Source organism: Notolepis coatsorum, assembly GCF_963971535.1.
Source record: "Notolepis coatsorum genome assembly, chromosome: 12".
Classification (NCBI taxonomy): domain Eukaryota; kingdom Metazoa; phylum Chordata; class Actinopteri; order Aulopiformes; family Paralepididae; genus Notolepis; species Notolepis coatsorum.
In genome coordinates, this window is record NC_140176.1 from 104,488,275 (window position 1) to 104,509,051 (window position 20,777).

General features: G+C 40.4%; 1 protein-coding gene across 1 annotated transcript in view; it reads right to left on the reverse strand.

The window, feature by feature from the left end:
• Window positions 1-6,130: 6,130 nt before the first annotated feature.
• Window positions 6,131-20,777, reverse strand: part of LOC311238005 (uncharacterized protein) — a gene marked incomplete at its 3' end in the record, with an annotated part of 49,286 nt that continues 34,639 nt past the window's right edge. The window contains exons 4-6 of the mRNA XM_084325973.1: window positions 20,607-20,726; window positions 13,811-13,942; window positions 6,131-6,153 (exon numbers count right to left, since the gene is read on the reverse strand). Coding sequence (XP_084182099.1) covers window positions 6,131-6,153; window positions 13,811-13,942; window positions 20,607-20,726 — 275 coding nt within the window. The remainder of the gene's footprint in view (window positions 6,154-13,810; window positions 13,943-20,606; window positions 20,727-20,777) is intronic.

Consider the following 20,777-nt stretch of genomic DNA (forward strand, 5'->3'; position numbering starts at 1 on the left):
GTCCCTCAGTGAAGCCCATGGTGATGTAATTTTCGCGATTGCTGTAGGTCCTAACTTTTTTTGCAGATGAGCTGCCGTCATCTCCTTTTCGTTTGTCACACATTTTCGCCTCTGGCGGCTGACTGCAGACGAGCCGAGAAAGTTAACTAGCGTGCTAGGCTAGCTACAGAAAGTGATACAGTCAACTGATTCGCATTTTAGCGGCTACCCGGTAGCCTACTGTTAACGTTCAAAAATCATGTCTAGATGTTTATTTATTTATCTTTATTTTTTATTGTAGTGGAGAGACTATTCATGCTTCTGATGATAAAAATATGCTAATTAAATATTTCTCTGAAAAAAAAAAAAAAAAAAAAAAAATCAAATCATCTGTGGTCTGGCGGACCCCCTGCGCCCCCTGGCGGACCCCCAGGGGGTCCGCGGACCCCAGGTTGGGAATCACTGCTCTACACTCTAAAAGATGAAACAGGTGTCCTCTACACTCTAAAAGATGAAACAGGCGTTCTCTACACTCTTAAAAGATGAAACAGGTGTCCTCTACACTCTTAAAAGATGAAACAGCAATGAGGGCCCCGTGTGTGTGTGATCTTCCAGCTTATATCCACCCATCCAACTAACTGCCCACAGGTGTAATCAAGCAGGTGCAATCAGCTCAATCAGGAGGATGAGTGGTCTCTGGGAAGAAGAGAAGAAGCAGCATTAAAAGATGACACATCACACCACCAAGAACAACATAACCCAACTCATGATACAATCTGATGTTCACATGGTCTCCTAATACAGTAATAATGATAATGACCAACCCACGTACGTCACAGACATCCTCTACACTCTAAAAGATGAAACAGGCGTCCTCTACACTCTTAAAAGATGAAACAGGCGTCCTCTACACTCTTAAAAGATGAAACAGGCGTCCTCTACACTCTTAAAAGATGAAACAGGCGTCCTCTACACTCTAAAAGATGAAACAGGCATCCTCTACACTCTAAAAGATGAAACAGACGTCCTCTACACTCTAAAAGATGAAACAGACGTCCTCTACACTCTAAAAGATGAAACAGACATCCTCTACACTCTAAAAGATGAAACAGTGGAGGCGTCCTCTACACTCTAAAAGATGAAACAGGCATCCTCTACACTCTAAAAGATGAAACAGACGTCCTCTACACTCTAAAAGATGAAACAGGTGTCCTCTACACTCTAAAAGATGAAACAGACGTCCTCTACACTCTAAAAGATGAAACAGACATCCTCTACACTCTTAAAAGATGAAACAGGTGTCCTCTCCACTCTAAAAGATGAAACAGGTGTCCTCTATACTCTAAAAGATGAAACAGGCGTCCTCTACACTCTAAAAGATGAAACAGGCATCCTCTATACTCTAAAAGATGAAACAGACGTCCTCTACACTCTAAAAGTTGAAACAGACGTCCTCTACACTCTAAAAGATGAAACAGACGTCCTCTACACTCTAAAAGATGAAACAGGCATCCTCTACACTATTAAAAGATGAAACAGGCGTCCTCTACACTCTTAAAAGATGAAACAGGCGTCCTCTACACTCTAAAAGATGAAACAGACATCCTCTACACTCTTAAAAGATGAAACAGGTGTCCTCTACACTCTATGTATTTTATTTTTTTTATTCTTTTTTAAACAAACACATAAACAAACATGACAACACACGATAAGATATACAAGCATTAGTTGTCAGTGCACATCCAATGAAATCACATTTTAGTTAATTGTCTTAAGACCGGAGTCTTAAGGCGAGCACAGAAAGACTCAGAAGAAGCTTCTATCCCCAGGCCATCAGGCTGCTAAACGAACAATAAACACTATGCAACAACCATCAAATGCACACAGCACACACACCCACATGCACACACTCACTCAAACAAACAACACACTGCAGCACCCACTCTCCACACTTTAGATCACACAAACACACTTTACACTTTATATTTATTGATAAAGGATTTGCACTACAACTCGTACACCTACTGTGAATTGTACCTAAATTGCACCTCGTCCCATTCCTGCCTTGCACTATATAGTATTGTATATTAGTACACTGCACAGTATTGTATATTGTATGGTAACTACGTCTATTCTGCATCGAACATTGTACATATGTCTAAACTGAACACTGTGACCTCATTTTTTTTACTTCTAATTTTACTATGTTATTTTATTTCATACTTATCTTGTCTTGCACAGTCTCTGGAGCGTAACAGTAAGAAGCATTTTGTATAAAAGTATTCTGTACTTCTGTATGACAACTATTAAAGAAACTTGAAACTTGAAACTTGTCTTATATAGGATATACCCCTAATACCTGTTATCTAAAAACCTACACACATATGCTCCAGCTCGTACCCCCCCCTTCCGGACCCCTCATTGGATAATCCATCCATTTTCCCTCGCTCCTAACCAGACATTACCATTATATGCTAGCTTTTATTTTCTCCACCACTTCTAACCACAATGTCATTTTGGATTCATTGAGACCCAAAATTCTTGCTGTAGATATTTCTTGATAGATCACATCGAGATATGTAATAATCCAGACCTTTCGGCACATTTTTTCCGGTTGGAACCATCGTGATGCTATCAGCTTTTTAGCCACTGTGATACCCGATAAAACCAATCTCTTTAGCTGTGGATGTACTGCACACTCAAAAACATCATTCAGCAGTAGTACAGAGGGGTGTACAGGTATATTCCAATTTAAGAGGTTTGATAGTTGCTGGGTCACCTCTTTCCAGAATATCTTAACTGGTGGGCAGTCCCAGTACATGTGCATAAATGTCCCCTCGTCCCCATTTGTACATAAGGAGCATTTGGAGTCTTGTATAAGACCCATTTTTTTCAGTCTTATAGGAGTCAAGTATGTCCTGTGAATATAGTTAAGATTGATTTGTTGATGGTCCGGGTTCCTTGATGTGAATCGAATATTTGCCCAGGCTTCTTGCCAATCAAAATCACTTTCCAGGTCTGGTATATCCCTCCTCCAGACGGAGTCTAGGTGGAGGGTTTCATATGAGGACGTTAGTAATTGATGATAAAAATCTGAAACAAAACCTTTTGATGACTCTCTTTCATAGAAGAATTTGTGGTATCTGTGGTGTACAATTGGTATATTTAATGGAACACCGTGAGCTTTCAAACATGCCAATAACTGTGCGTAAAAGTAATATGTGGACTTGGCGAGATTAAATTTTTTGCGTATTTCATTGAAACTACAAAAACCCTGTTTATTGAAGACGTCTCCTAATGAGTGTATGCCTTGCTTTTCCCATCTAGGGAATCTTATAGGTTGTTTTTCTATCCAGAGTGCATTGTTATTGAATAAGGGAGTATGATTATGCCATTTATGTAGGGTAGAATATTTTTTTTGTGTTTCGCGCCATATCCGGATCGCATGAGTGATTATGGGGCCAAATTTCCGTTCGCATTGCTTAATTGGTAATTTGGTGTATACTATGCCCTTCAGCTTATGTGGAGCTACTATATTTTCTTCTAAATTTCTCCAGGATACTAATGCTTGGGGATCAAACCATGTTGTTAGTGGTCTTAAAGTGTACGCCTTAAAGTAGTGGTAGAAATCTGGAAATGCCATACCTCCGTCTGCTTTGTTTCTCTGTGCGGTGGATCTTTTTATACGTGGTGGTTTGTTATTCCAAATAAATTTGTATGTAATTCTTGTAATGGAAAGTGTAATTCTTTCCAGTAACCCTTTGGAGGGGGTAACGGTAGCATTGAGCTAAAGAAGTTGATTCTAGGTAGGACGTCCATCTTGATTATTGATATACGTGCCTGTAATGAGTTTTTAAGTTTCGACCACCTGACAAGGTCGTATTTGATTTTGTTTTGGATTTTTATGTAATTGTGCTTCACCGTTTGGCTTATGGTGGGGAATATCTCAACTCCCAAACATCTAAATTGTTTTACCATCTGTATCTCTTTTGGGAGGGTTATGTTTCTTTTTGCAGGGGCGTTAAGTGGGAGGAAGGCCGACTTCGGCCAATTTATCCTAAATCCCGATAGATCTCCAAAGTCCTCAATCAGCTTGAGAAGATGAGGCAATGCTGTGTTGGGGTTTTGCATGAACAGTATTGCGTTGTCCGCATATAAACTAATTTTGTGTTGTGTGCCCTTGATTATGATTGGTTCTATGGATTGGGATTGTCTTATATATTGTGCTAAAGGCTCTAATGATAGATCGAATAGTCCGGGACTAAGAGGGCAACCCTGTCTGGCTGAGCGTGATACCGGAAAGATTTTGGAGATGATTGTGCCTGTTGTAATCATGGTCCTCTACACTCTAAAAGATGAAACAGGCGTCCTCTACACTCTAAAAGATTAAACAGGCGTCCTCTACACTCTTAAAAGATGAAACAGACGTCCTCTACACTCTAAAAGATTAAACAGGCGTCCTCTACACTCTTAAAAGATGAAACAGGCGTCCTCTACACTCTTAAAAGATGAAACAGGCGTCCTCTACACTCTTAAAAGATGAAACAGGCGTCCTCTACACTCTAAAAGATGAAACAGGCATCCTCTACACTCGAAAAGATGAAACAGACGTCCTCTACACTCTAAAAGATGAAACAGACGTCCTCTACACTCTAAAAGATGAAACAGACATCCTCTACACTCTAAAAGATGAAACAGTGGAGGCGTCCTCTACACTCTAAAAGATGAAACAGGCGTCCTCTACACTCTAAAAGATGAAACAGACGTCCTCTACACTCTAAAAGATTAAACAGGCATCCTCTACACTCTAAAAGATGAAACAGACGTCCTCTACACTCTAAAAGATGAAACAGGCGTCCTCTACACTCTAAAAGATTAAACAGGCATCCTCTACACTCTAAAAGATGAAACAGGCATCCTATACACTCTAAAAGATGAAACAGGCATCCTCTACACTCTAAAAGATGAAACAGGCGTCCTCTACACTCAGATGAAACAGGTATCCTCTACACTCTAAAAGATGAAACAGACGTCCTCTATACTCTAAAAGATGAAACAGGTATCCTCTACACTCTAAAAGATGAAACGGGTGTCTTCTACACTCTAAAAGATGAAACAGACGTCCTCTACACTCTAAAAGATGAAACAGGCGTCCTCTACACTCTAAAAGATGAAACAGGCATCCTCTACACTCTAAAAGATGAAACAGGCGTCCTCTACACTCTAAAAGATGAAACAGGCGTCCTCTACACTCTAAATCTAAAAGATGAAACAGGCATCCTCTACACTCTAAAAGATGAAACAGGCGTCCTCTACACTCTAAATCTAAAAGATGAAACAGGCGTCCTCTACACTCTAAATCTAAAAGATGAAACAGGCGTCCTCTACACTCTAAACGATGAAACAGACGTCCTCTACACTCTAAAAGATGAAACAGACGTCCTCTACACTCTAAAAGATGAAACAGACGTCCTCTACACTCTAAAAGATGAAACAGGCGTCCTCTACACTCTAAAAGATGAAACAGGCATCCTCTACACTCAAAGATGAAACGGGCGTCCTCTACACTCTAAATCTAAAAGATGAAACAGGCGTCCTCTACACTCTAAAAGATGAAACAGACGTCCTCTACACTCTAAAAGATGAAACAGGTATCCTCTACACTCGAAAAGATGAAACAGATGTCCTCTACACTCTAAAAGATGAAACAGGCGTCCTCTACACTCTAAAAGATGAAACAGGCGTCCTCTACACTCTAAAAGATGAAACAGACGTCCTCTACACTCTAAACGATGAAACAGGCGTCCTCTACACTCTAAAAGATGAAACAGACGTCCTCTACACTCTAAAAGATGAAACAGGTATCCTCTACACTCTAAAAGATGAAACAGATGTCCTCTACACTCTAAAAGATGAAACAGGCGTCCTCTACACTCTAAAAGATGAAACAGACGTCCTCTACACTTTAAACGATGAAACAGGCGTCCTCTACACTCTAAATCTAAAAGATGGAACAGGCGTCCTCTACACTCTAAAAGATGAAACAGGCGTCCTCTACACTCTAAAAGATGAAACAGGCATCCTCTACACTCTAAAAGATGAAACAGGCGTCCTCTACACTCTAAAAGATGAAACAGACGTCCTCTACACTCTAAAAGATGAAACAGGCATCCTCTACAGACACAATGCGATTAAGAATAGAGTTAAAGAAGACTTGTCCGGCCCATGGGGACATTAACTTGTGATTTTGGGCTTTACAAATACATTTGATTTGATTTAATGATTTAGGTATACATAGTTTATTTCAGAGTGATGTTGTCTCTGTTTCCTATGTTGTCAAATCCACACACTTTATGCCTAGAATGTTTTGTTTGGTTTTCAATACATGTAATGGCAATACAATCAATCTAATCAAATCATTCTTTTAGCAAGATTTCATATCCACAAATCCAAATTGAATAACTAAACACTTATTTATTATTTTAAAATGAAACCAAGCAAATCATGAAAACTAATTTCTCCTCCAAAAACAAAAAGGCTATTAATAAGACAATAAATGTGTCCACCTCTTTCAATGTATTTGTATGAATGAACATTATTCTGTCTTTGTATATTATTTTTTGTAATCACTACATGATAGTGATTGATTGATGTCACTTCAATCAATCAATAACATCCTTTATTTAACCAGATAAGCATCATTGAGATTAAAATCTCTTTATACACTGCCAGACGTTTTGATTTCCCATCATCATCATCAACCTTTATTTATTCTCTACATTTTCAATGTAGTCGAGACTTTCGAGACTTTACAGACATTTCAAGTTTCAAGTTCAAGTTTCTTTATTAGTTGTCATACAGAAGTACAGAATATTTTTATACAAAATGCTTCTTTCTGTTACGCTCCAGAGACTGTGCTAGACAAGGATAAGTATAAAATAAAATGCACACATTTCTACAATATAACAATAATACATATCACTAGCTATCTACATAGTACTCTCAGTCCAGAGTGCACCACAGCAATTAGTAAAAAATAAATTTAAAAGAAAAATAAATGAACATGGTCATAAAATCATCACACAAATTGACAAAATAAAAAATTGCATAAACATCAATCCCCACCACATCCCCATCCAAGACACCCCCCCCGATAAAGCACGCCATGACCGAAGGAGAACACAAACAGCCCGCATGTGGTAACCTGATCTCACCTCAATTATACAATGGCATGCAAATTTCTCAATTCCGATTGGCTGAAACAGTCAAGTTAGACGTGGTTATTTCTTATAACACACGCTTGTGATCCCAGAACCCGCCCACAACCAAATTACAATCACTCCGCCAGTTCGACTTTCTCATAGGAAAAACCAAGATGGCGGACAATAATCTTTACGAATGGATGTGTTGAAAGCGTCATAACGACTCATTCAAAAACTATTCTGTCACGGCGAATGTGTTAGTTTCTTACACAATGTCGGATTATGTAATTGGTGGGTCATGAGTAATTGTAGAACAAAATATAAATTGCGGGAAGTCTGTTGTTAGATGCCATTCGTCAAAAGGACATGCATTTCACTGTTAATAAAATTTTCAAGCAATCAATCAATCAAACCAATAACACACGCTCACGCGGAGGTGCGCTGTTGTAAGTGAGCGTGGGTTATTGAATTGATTGATTGATTGAAAATGTAATTAATGTCCGCCTTGTTTCAAACTGGTTAGGCTTAGGCCCTTCGAAGTCGGTTATGCTTAAAGTTTATCTTTAGAGCAGGGCGATAGACCACCAGCCCTGATTGCAAACTCTAAGCATAACCAACTTCGAAAGAGGGCGACTTCGAAAGAGGGCCTAAGCCTAACCAGTTTGAAACAAGGTGGACATTAATACAATTTTCAATCAATCAATCAATCAATCCTGTCATCCTTTATCTCTCAATGTCTCTGAAAATATTGTTATTTTTTGTTGTTTTTTTTGTTTCTGTTTTCCTGATGTGTTTGTCTACATATGTAGGGACCTCTATCACGTTATCCTACACATTTAGCGTATATAGGCACCCACATATAGTTGTTGTTATTGTTGCTGTTATTACTGTCCTGTAATTGTCTCGATATTGTCATTTGTGTATGTTTTGAATAATGGAAAATCTAAATAAAATATTCAAAACAAAAAAAACTGCCAAGGCTGTGTCAGGATGTTGAATAACTCAGAGTCTTTGACTGATGTACTATTAGCTGAAGGCATGCCACATCTAACAGATGTGTGGTATGGTATGACTACTACGATACTGTCTTTACACCTGTATCACTGTACATGTACTACAACTCTGTACATACATGTGATTAGTACTACACTCAGTATAACTAATTTGGATAATCTCATTAGACCTAGTAGTTTTGCTATTTGTATTGTTTTGTTGTACGCACTTTGTATAGATATAATATATGTTGTGTATTATGATTAGCACTACACTCAGTAGAACTAATTTGTATATTCTCATTAGACCTAGTAGTTTTGCTATTTGTATTGTTTTGTTGTACGCACTTTGTATAGATAGCGATCTGGCCAAGCAAGGCAGCAGAAAGTTTCAACATAAAAAAGAACATCACAATAAAATACAGATAAAACATTCTCAGCAAGATCTAATTTCAGACAAGTTATCAAACACAGTTGCACTGTCCGAGGGAACTGAATTCATAGGTTTTTAAGATGGCTTTGAATTCTCAGAGGGTGACCAGTCCTGGAAAATTGAGGTCCTCCTGTATCTTGTTCCAGGATGAAGGAGAAGCATATTTAAAAGCCTTTTTTCCCAATTCAGTTCTCATATAGGGAACATCCAGTTTCAGAGCATCTGGGAACAAAGGGCATACTTGTATTGCTTAGTGCACAGAAGCACACTTAGGTACGAGGGAACCAGCTTAAGCAGAGCTTTGTACACAAGAGAGAGCCATCGAGAAAATCGCCTTACTAATAGAGATGGGTAACTTGCAATGGCATATAGGGTGCAATGGTGCACTCGATTGCCACATCTCGTGACAAAGCATAAGGGAGAATGGTACACAGTATCCAGCTTTCTTTTCCAGCATTACATTTTTTATTTGCACCTCAAACAAGTAATTTATAGGCCTTTTGCGCATGGAGATACACATAGAGATGCTCTAACACCTGGGTCAGGTGCTCAGCTGCCATGCTAGCTGTTTTAGCAGACATAGATGGTATCGTCATTGTATGTCTCTCTTTTGTAATTAGTGTTGTTTTGTCTGTCACTGTTTTTTGCCTAGGTTACGTCTCTAAACTCTTACTGACATAAAGAAATATTTTAAAGTTCACATCACTTCCTGTTCCTTATATTACGGGGAGAGGGGCTAATAGGTTAAACCCACAACATTAAGAGATTTCTCACAAATAATATAGCCATACCATCGGTAATATGAACAAAAACTAAATCTTTATATTAAATCAAATTAGATTAGTGTAAATATTTCAATTCAATCATGTAAATAAGAATAAATGAATATAAAATCTTCATGAACACAAAATCACTATTCTGGCTGCTACATTTCCAATCCCTAATTGTTACCGTGGAACAATTATCAATGAATGATAATATTGCAGCCACATTCTACAACATTGATACATAAAACATAATATATAATATATACAGTAATAACATTATGGAAGTCTGTTTCTTTTTCTAAATTGAAGTCCAGGTCCAATGTGATGTGTCCGTCTTTCAACATTGAACACTGAAGTCTTCCTAGGGATCAGCCACAGTCCATGTCTGCCCTTGGGGGGGGGAAGGACGATGGGATGGGAAAAGTGCAGAGACACATTTCAGTGCATGTGTGAGTGTTCCTGTGTGTCGCACATCTCGCATGTCTGTGTTCTTCTTCTAAAAAAGTACATGGGGTTTCTATTTAATATACTGCAAACTGTGTTTGGGGACCTGTTCTCTTTATTCTTTTCAAGTCTACTCTCAGCTTAAACGGAACAACTAAATGGTTTCTCTCCTGTATGAGTTCTAGTGTGTGTCTTCAGATGTTTCCTGACTGAACACTTTCTCACAAACTGAACTAAATGGTTTCTCTCCAGTATGAGTTCTCATGTGTGTCTTCAGATGTTTGCTGACTGAACACTTTCCCACAAACTGAACAGCTAAATGGTTTCTCTCCAGTATGAATTCTCATGTGTGTCTTCAGATCTCCCTTCCTACTGAACACTTTCCCACAAACTGAACAGCTAAATGGTTTCTCTCCAGTATGAGTTATCATGTGTCTCTTCAGATTTGTTTGCTGACTGAACCCTTTCCCACAAACTGAACAACTAAATGGTTCTTCTCCAGTGTGAGTTATCATGTGTGTCTTCCGAATTTCTTTAAGCATGAACCCTTTCCCACAAACTGAACAGCTAAATGGTTTTTCTCCAGTGTGAGTTCTCATGTGGCTCTTCAGATGTGCCTTCATACTGAACCCTTTCTCACAAACTGAACTAAAAGGTTTCTCTCCAGTATGTGTTCTCATGTGTGTCTTCAGATTCGTTTGCTGACTGGACCCTTTCCCACAAACTGAACAAATAAATGGTTTCTGTCCAGTATTAGTTATCATGTGTTTCTTCAGATTTCCTTGGTCATTGAACCCTTTCCCACAAACTGAACAGCTAAATGGTTTCTCTCCAGTATGTGTTCTCATGTGCGTCTTCAGATTTGTTATGGTTTCTCTCCAGTATGAATTCTCATGTGTGTTTTCAGTTGTCCCTTCCTACTGAACCCTTTCTCACAAACGGAACAGCTAAATGGTTTCTCTCCGGTATGTGTTCTCATGTGTGTCTTCAGATTTCCCTCCCTACTGAACCCTTTCCCACAAACTAAACAGCTAAATGTTTTATCTCCAGTATGAGTTATCATGTGTTTATTCAGAACCCATTGCTGACTGAACACTTTCCCACAAACTGAACAACTGAATGGTTTCTCTCCAGTATGAGTTATCATGTGTGTTTTCAGTTGTCCCTTCCTACTGAACCTTTTCCCACAAACTGAACAGCTAAATGGTTTCTCACCAGTATGAGTTATCATGTGGCTCTTCAGTGGTGCCTTCATACTGAACCCTTTCTCACAAACTGAACAGCTAAATGGTTTCTCTCCAGTATGAATTCTTATGTGTCTCTTCAGATCCGATTGCAGACTGAACCCTTTCCCACAAACTGAACAGCTAAATGGTTTCTCTCCAGTATGAATTATCATGTGGCTCTTCAGTTGTGCCTTCATACTGAACCCTTTCTCACAAACTGAACAGCTAAATGGTTTCTCTCCAGTATGAATTCTCATGTGTCTCTTCAGATCTGATTGCAGACTGAACCCTTTCCCACAAACTGAACAGCTAAATGGTTTCTCTCCAGTATGAATTCTCATGTGTGTTTTCAGATCTCCCTTGCTACTGAACCCTTTCCCACAAACTGAACAGCTAAATGGTTTCTCTCCAGTATGAGTTATCATGTGTATCTTCAGTTGTGCCTTTATACTGAACCCTTTCTCACAAACTGAACAGCTAAATGGTTTCTCTCCAGTATGAATTCTCATGTGTCTCTTCAGATCTGATTGCAGACTGAACCCTTTCCCACAAACTGAACAGCTAAATGGTTTCTCTCCAGTATGAGTTATCATGTGGCTCTTCAGTTGTGCCTTCATACTGAACCCTTTCTCACAAACTGAACAGCTAAATGGTTTCTCTCCAGTATGAGTTCTCATGTGTATCTTCAGTTGTGCCTTTATACTGAACCCTTTCTCACAAACTGAACAACTAAATGGTTTCTCTCCAGTATGTGTTTTCATGTGTGTCTTCAGATCTCCCTTCCTACCGAACCCTTTCCCACAAACTGAACAACTAGATAGTTTCTCTCCAGTATGAGTTATCATGTGGCTCGTCAGTTGTGCCTTCGTAATGAACCCTTTCCCACAAACTGAACAACTAAATGGTTTCTCTCCAGTATGTGTTCTCATGTGTGTCTTCAGATTTCCTTGGTCAATGAACCCTTTCCCACAAACTGAACAGCTAAATGGTTTCTCTCCAGTATGAGTTATCATGTGGCTCGTCAGATCTGATTGCAGACTGAACCCTTTCTCACAAACGGAACAGCTAAATGGTTTCCCTCCAGTATGAGTTATCATGTGTGTCTTTAGATTTACCTTCCTACTGAACCCTTTCCCACAAACTAAACAACTAAATGGTTTCTCTCCAGTATGAGTTATCATGTGTGTCTTCAGATTTACCTTCCTACTGAACCTTTTCCCACAAACTAAACAGCTAAATGGTTTCTCTCCAGTATGTGTTCTCATGTGTCTCTTCAGTTGTGCCTTCATACTGAACCCTTTCCCACAAACTAAACAGCTAAATGGTTTCTCTCCAGTATGAGTTATCATGTGTTTATTCAGATCCGATTGCTGACTGAACACTTTCCCACAAACTGAACAACTAAATGGTTTCTCTACAGTATGAGTTATCATGTGTATCTTCAGATTTCCTTGGTGATTGAACCCTTTCCCACAAACTGAACAAACAAAAGCTTTCTCTCCAGTATGGGTTCTCATGTGTCTCTTCAGTTGTGCCTTCATACTGAACCCTTTCTCACAAACGGAACAGCTAAATGGTTTCTCTCCGGTATGTGTTCTCATGTGTGTCTTCAGATTTCCCTCCCTACTGAACCCTTTCCCACAAACTAAACAGCTAAATGGTTTCTCTCCAGTATGAGTTATCATGTGTTTATTCAGATCCGATTGCTGACTGAACACTTTCCCACAAACTAAACAGCTAAATGGTTTCTCTCCAGTATGAGTTATCATGTGTCTCTTCAGATTTCCTTGGTGATTGAACCCTTTCCCACAAACTGAACAAACAAAAGCTTTCTCTCCAGTATGTGTTATTATGTGTGTCTTCAGATGTGTTTGCTGACTGAACCCTTTCCCACAAACTGAACAACTAAATGGTTTCGCTCCAGTATGAGTTCTCATGTGTCTTTTCAGATGTCCCTTCCTACTGAACCCTTTCCCACAAACTGAACAGCTAAATGGTTTCACTCCGGTATGATTTTTTATGTGTATCTTCAGATCTCTCTTCTTGCTGAACCCAGGCCTGTTAGACAACGTTTGTATTTTCTGTGTCTTCTTTTGTTTTACTGCCATCAAACCTGGACCTCCACTCTCCTTCCATTTATCACTATCATCAGTCTCAGCTCCAGAACTGTCATCATCACCGTCATCAGTCTCAGTTCCAGAACTGTCATCATCACCGTCATCAGTCTCAGTTAGAGAACAGTCTGAAGAGAAAGGCTGGCTATCTCTAGTTGGTTCTAAATCACCAGCTGGATCTAAGTTACTGGCTAGTTCTGCTACTCCACAGTCCTCTCCTTCAGGTTCTGTTTTCATGTGTTCAGTTGAGGTGCTGGGTAAAGAGTATGCTTCTCTGTTTTTCTCCCTTTGGGTTTGAAGAGGCTGGAAGGACAGAGCGTTCTCTTGACCATCTTCACATCTCACTGGGTCTACTGTGATCTTGGAGAGATCAGCTTCTTCCAGTCCTTGATCTAGTTCATCTTTAATCTGCTCTGGGTCCCGGTTTTGGCTGAGTTGTGAGGACAGAGTGTTCTCACCTTCATTTTCACATTTCATAGGTTTTAAGGTCATCTTGGAGCCATCAGCCTCCTCTAGATCTTGACACAGTTCCTCCTGTTCCTCTTTAATCTGGAGGGGCTCTGTGTCCTGGGTTTGGCTGAGCTGTGAGGACTGAGGTTTCTCTTCATCATGTTCACTCTTCACAGAGACAGGAAGCTCCTCTCCCTCCTGACTGATCCAGAGTTCCTCCTGTTCCTCTTTAATCTGTAGGAGCTCTGGCTCCTCCTGGACCAGACTGGGGCTTCTCTCCTGCTGCTCAGGGGGAACCTCCTCTTCACAGATAAACAGCTGTAAGGCCATGGAGTCTAGAAAGAAGGGCATACAATCATTTAAATGTAATTTGTTGTAACCATTGGTTTTGAAAGTAACAAAGGGTCAAGTCACTATTTCACACTACACTCTTAACAGGAAAGTAACAACACGCTGAACCAATATATATGGATGCACAGATCCTATACCCAATACCGCTATCAGGCTGATACTAGCTACATGTGATCAGTATCGACTACAGGTGGTCTGATCCATTACCACGTTGTCATAAAGCATCCTCCTCCACTAACATCCCAGCAGCAGTGCATGGTGGAGAAGAAGAAGGACAATGTTCCTGCTGATTCTGCTTGATGAGATGTTGGACAAAGGTTTGGAGTTTTTATTATATAAGGCTATAAAATAACAAGTGGACATGTTATTCAAGTGGACACTCATTCAGAACGCAGCGGCCCGCCTGATCTCAAACCTACCGAAGTCGGCCCATGTAACCCCACTTCTTAGGGACCTGCACTGGCTCCTCATTGCCACACGAATCCGCTTCAAGGCCCTCGACCTGGCATACCGTGCGGCAAAGGGAACCGCTCCCGCCTACCTCCGGTCAATGGTCTCTAACTACACACCCTCAAGACCCCTACGTTCTGCATCTTCTGGCCGCCTCAGACCTACTCCTATCCAAGCTCCGGGAGGGTCATCAAAGAGAAGTCGCCTATTCTCAGTCCTTGCCCCACAATGGTGGAATGAACTACCCACCCCAGTTAGGACACCCGAAACCTGTCCAATCTTTCGCCGTCGACTAAAGACGCACTTCTTCAACCATTATCTGAAAAAAAAATAAAAAAAATAATAAATAAATAAAATCTAACCCTAACTAACCTTACCGTCATGCACTTGTCCTAATAAACTAACCTACACTGTAGCACTCAACACTTTGATGAACATTGTTACTCAGCTGATAGAGTTGTACCCTTCCTGATGACTTGTCGTACAGAACTTGTAAGTCGCTTTGGATAAAAGCGTCAGCTAAATGACTAAATGTAATGGTACACAGAAGCCACGGTTCGGTACGTACCTCGGTATTGGTGTCACGGTTCGGTATGAGTTCGGTACAACAGGAAAAGAATATGTATAATTATTATTATATACTTATAATAATAATAATTATTATTATTATTAAATAGAATCATATTCTATAGGGTTGCCGTGGTAGTCAGTGATACTGGTGTCATTCTGTGTTCAGGCATCCACTGAGTAAATTAATTGCCTACTGCCCCCTTAACAACTTATGCAACAACTTAGTTTCAGTTTCACTTGTAGAGAGGATTTAACTTAACGTGAAGCCGAGACTGAAGACTAGAGAACAGATGACATGTTACACAACAATGGCAGAGGATTTATCTATATTTTGGATTTAAACACAGTAGCAGACATTTTTTTTCAGCTGTGCCTGTGAGACTAAGTCTGCGAGAGAAAGAAGCGTGTGTGTTTGTGTGTGTCCATTGGTTAACATTATTGGGCGAACAAGAAAACTAAGAAAACTGTAAAATTGCAATGACCCTGCTGTGTTACAATAAACATTAATAATTCATTCATGGTTTTGTTTTAGGGACAGCTAGCTGTACTAGACTAGTAAACGGGAGGGGAGGAGGGGAGAAGCGACCCAGTGCAGAGTGTCAGTGTTGTTCTGTCCGCTTGTCATCGATCGTGCCTTCTTTACAAGCTTCAACGTTTTATTCATCATCTACATTTGGCCATATAAGCTTAATATTCAACGTTAAAGATCAATGTAAGCCAGTGTAAAGTAAAGATATTGAGCATAGATTTGTAAAATGTGCAACCCTAGTTTCACCTAGTGGTATGAGACGTATTCTTCGTGTGGCTGCGCGTGCCGCATCGTGATGCACGTACCGTAAATTCGCGGGACGAATACACGTACCGTTACACCCCTAGTACATGTACACCTCCAATACTGTACATGTACACACATGTATACCTCTGATACTGTACATGTACACACAACTACAGGTACACCTCCAATACTGTACATGTACACACAACTACACGTACACCTCCAATACTGTACATGTACACACATGTATACCTCTGATACTGTACATTTACACACAACTACAGGTACACCTCCAATACTGTACATGTACACACAACTACACGTACACCTCCAATACTGTACATGTACACACAACTACATGTACACCTCCAATACTGTACATGTAGCTAAGAAAAGGCAAGGGAATCTAGAAAGGAAAACTGAGGATTTCGAGGTAAGGAGACTAAGGAGGAGAAAGAGACGTAAAGGAGGGGACAGGGACTGCTTACTCTTACAGAGAGACGTAAAGGAGGGGACAGGGACGGCTTACTCTTACAGATAGACGTAAAGGAGGGGACAGGGACTGCTTACTCTTACATAGCACTTTTAAACCGCCCGGGCTCCGGTTCAAGCTCCAGCTCCGTTCTGAACCCTCTGAACCCTGGTGCTCTCTGGCGAACCACCCCGTGTTTACACCCATTTAAGCAGAACCAACATTCCACTGTCTCCGTCATCAACGGGGGCGTTACCCAGGCGGAGGTAGAAATAATGCGTGGAGAGCGAGCCTCAACGCGCGAGCACACACAAAAGCACACACACGCACTGTATACGTTTGAAATGAATCGTTCCAGAAAAGTAGGCTTCTATTATTCTAATTACTGTTTAAATGGGTATCACAGTAGTAAGTCCTACTGTAGAACATGACATATTAGCATGACATCTGATTGACTAATGCCAATATTAAACGACAACCGCAATTGGCACTTGAAAAGGGTAAATAATGGATTAGTCAGTTGCAATTCATGGCAGCCCGTTTAGCTCAGCAGGTTAGTTTCCCTGCCTGTGGACCGAAAGGTCCCGAGTTCGAATCTTGGTAAAAAAAAATTATTTTTCTTTAACGTTAATTAATTTATACACTGGTGTCCCAAAAAGGACAATAACACTACCTTATGCATACTGCACCTTATGTGAAAACTGTGATACTGTATATTTCAGTTAGTTATATAGTAAATTATATTGATTTATTTGTTTACACTGCTTGTGTAGTTTTTACTACCTGTACCCCCCCCCCATTCTGCTATGATGCCTGCATTTCCCCAAGGGGATCAATAAAGGAATATCTTATCTTATCAACCAGAGTGTATAAATTAATTAACGTTACAAAAAAAAGAATTTACCAAGATTCGAACTCGGGACCTTTCGCTCCAACCTCCCGAGCTGTTATTTTATTAGTTATTATTAGCTGTTACATTAATACATTGTGTCCTCCTATCTATCTATCTGCTATGCTTTTATTTTTTACTCAGTTTATTGGATCAGGGACAGTGCATATCAATTTATAAATGTATACAAATTAAAAACGTAAATATGCCAACATTAGCAGGGTTGCTAGTTTTCAGTTGTAGTCCCTGGGCTAGATGTTTAAGCCAGAAACAAACAGAAAAATTGAAGGACATTAAAGCTAATATAAAAACAATTTAAAACATATTCTGTACTCACTAGGCATTCATGCATCTATACAAAAAAAAACAGTGTACAGGGACAAATCAAAGCCCATACATGTATAAGCACTGTATAGGCAGGCAGGCACACACATATACATAATCATAATCAGGACAGTCAGGCTAGTGGGCAAGTGTACGGGGGCTGGGCAGCTGGACTGAGACCTGACTTGCTAATGGTCACAGACCTGATTTTGTATAACAGCCATGCTTTGAGTGTGTGTGAAGGACCTGAGTGTATTAGTACTGCGGATGTGTGATGGGATGGTGTTCCTATATTGTGTATTGTTGTCAGTTGTGTTGTGTCATGTCTGTATGTATGTGTCTGTGGCTGTAGTGGGTGTAAGCCGAAGACAAATTTCCCAGCTGATGGGACAATAAAGTGACTCTTGACATAACTTGTTGTCTATTTTTCACCAGTTTACTTTCTCTCAATAACAATTGATTTTTAAAATATTTTTATTTAATTTGTTTATGTTTGTGCAGGCAGTCAAACGGTCAGTGCCCCTGTCACCACTTTGCCACCAGCCCTGGTGAATCCACCAGCTCCAGCCACACCATTGGCTGAGGGCTGCCTCCAGGAGCCCCCTGTGTTCCAGGCTGCAGTGGAGAAGATCGTGAGGTATATATTTTTTCTCCCACCAACCCACCCCCTCCTAATGTACAGTCTCCTCACCGTCATATGTATATAATCCATGTTAGGATCTATGGGTAACAGTACTGTATATTTGCATATCGTATGTGTCACAAATGTAACAGTACTATATACCTGTATGTCATGTATGTTCCTATGTCATAAATGTCATGATGTCATGTATGTTGTGTATTGAGCCGTACTGTATTGTACCCATTCTGCAATATGTTAAATAAAGTGTTCATTCATTTATTCATTCAGTGAGATGCTGGAGAAGCAGCAGCAACAACAACAGCAGCTCCCCAAGAGGACACGCAACTGCCTCGCCTGTGGTCAGCCAAGTCCTGGCTCCTCAGAGATGGCTCCACCATCCACTTTTTTTATCAGACTGGAGTGGTGAGATACTTCTACTGCTCCACTAAGGTCTTCCAGACCTATGCAGCAGAAGGACTCACCAATCCCAGGATGCCACTCCAGGACTTTGTTGAGACAGATTTTTTCAGAGGGAGCTGGAGGCCTTGAAGCGGCAGGGGATGGTGAATCAAGTGCTGGAGGAGAGAAGGAAGAGAGAGCCTGTGGTGCAACTGCCTTCAGGTCGCCTCTGCAGGTTCTGCCGCAACCCCATGAAGCAGGGACCCAACAGCCCCCACATCCACACTGGCTTCCCTGGGGTGACAGGGACATATGTTTACTGTCCTGCCAAGGTGCTGTATCTGTACCAGGCACAGGGGATGGAGAGAGAAATGGGCTGGGAGTTCATGTTGTCTGCTCATTTGACTTATTTCTACTTTTATCTTTACGCCCCACTATCTGCTGGGTGCATACTATAACCTTATCATGTTTTGTAACAGATTACAGAAGCATATTGCAAACAAAGACGCCCTAGCCAGACGAGTATATTAGAAATGTAAAGCTGAGAAAGGGTAGAGCTATTTTCCTCTCTGCTACAATGCATTGCTGTCTGCATTTTCATCATTATTATTTCTGATTGTTCAATAAATACAATACATATTGTTTGAACTGTTTTCCTGTGTCTAATATTATATATCTTTCTGTTTTGACCTGATGTGTAACAAAACCTCAGGTCAAAGTATTTATGAAAGTATATTTATTTATTTACCATATGTATGGATACACATATCATCATGTATCAGAGGTAGAAGTTCGAACACACAATTGCTAAATACATTGCGTGACTTGAGATGACTATCGGCTCTTATGTCTCTCCCAGATGGCCTACCACTAGTGTCATACTGTAGTGTGTCATAGTGCAATATGACACTGTGAACCAACACCAGTAGTTATAACATCATTTCTAGCTACTACGGGTAAGTCCAATATTCATGTCTACAGGATTTGACTTGAACTGGCTTATATTATGATGGCTGATTTGAACTGGCTGAAACTAAGGTGTGAATTAATTTCTTGACTAGATTTAGCTTCCATTGTCTTGCTAAATCGGATGATTCAAGTGGCAACAGGCTGCAGCTGTTAAATACAGGTCACCCTGTTGGAGTTAGGTGATTTAAGTGGTAGGCCTTAGCTCAGGCTGACTCCAGAGCTATGTGGCAGGGCCTCAGAACGATGACAGGCACCTCCCTCAAACTGAACAGTGACATCTCCTTAGCAAATTATCTCAATACCTTCTATGCAAGGTTTGAGGCTGGGAATAACACAACGATTGGTCATTTTCTTTCTTTCCCTTGAAACCAGTCACGTCACTCTACTGTGATTGGACCGTTGGCTTGAGTGCAATGTGGGACTTGTAGTTTTTGAACGATTAGCAGCGGAGAGAAAAAAGCACGACTGAGGTTGTAATCTTCACTCGCACACTGTGAGTAATTGATTTTTCCGGTTCGCACACACATATTTCTAGAGGCAAATGCGAGTAATATGGTCGCACTGTAGAGCCCTGTGATGTCAATGAAAACTGTGTCTATGCTAGTACTGCTTCTCTCTCACAGATGCTTCTGTGCAGGTCAAACGCTCTTGGTAGTAGTTTTTCATTTAAAAAGAACGGTCAAATATTACTACCACCATTATTCTCGATGGTATGTTAGCTGTAATGACGTACTGAAGTGTTTTCAACACTGGGCCACACATTCATTATAAGTGGAACTCTTCTAACACTGGCTAAAGCAGTAGGGTTTCTCTCCTCTAAGAATGTAGGTGAATTGACAGGTTTGACATTTGACTGAATCTTCTCTCTCAAGTGAATTTGCTCATGTTTGCTCATGTTTGTTCCAAACCAATTATTCACGGTGTGAACGCACCGGCCGGTTCGAGATTACGTTCGGGAACCGGACGATGATGATGTGGCTTCTCTCCTGTGTGAATTCTCTGGTGTTTTTTCAGATTAGACAGTCGACTAAAACTCTTCCCACACTGGTCACAGGAGTAGGGTTTTTCTCCTGTGTGAATTCTCTGGTGTAATTTCAGATGAGACAGTCGACTAAAACTCTTCTCACACTGGTCACAGGAGTAGGGCTTCTCTCGACTAAAATTCTTCTCACACTGACCACAGGAGTAGGGTATGTGATTTCTCTCTGTAGTAACGTTGGTCCCATATTGGTCAAACCATTGCCTTGGTTTGTCAATGTTCTTCTGTTTGTTAGTGGAGGGAAGGCCAGGGAAGATATCTGTTGGAGAAAAGAGGGAAGAAAAAAGAGATTTGACTAAAACAACTAAGA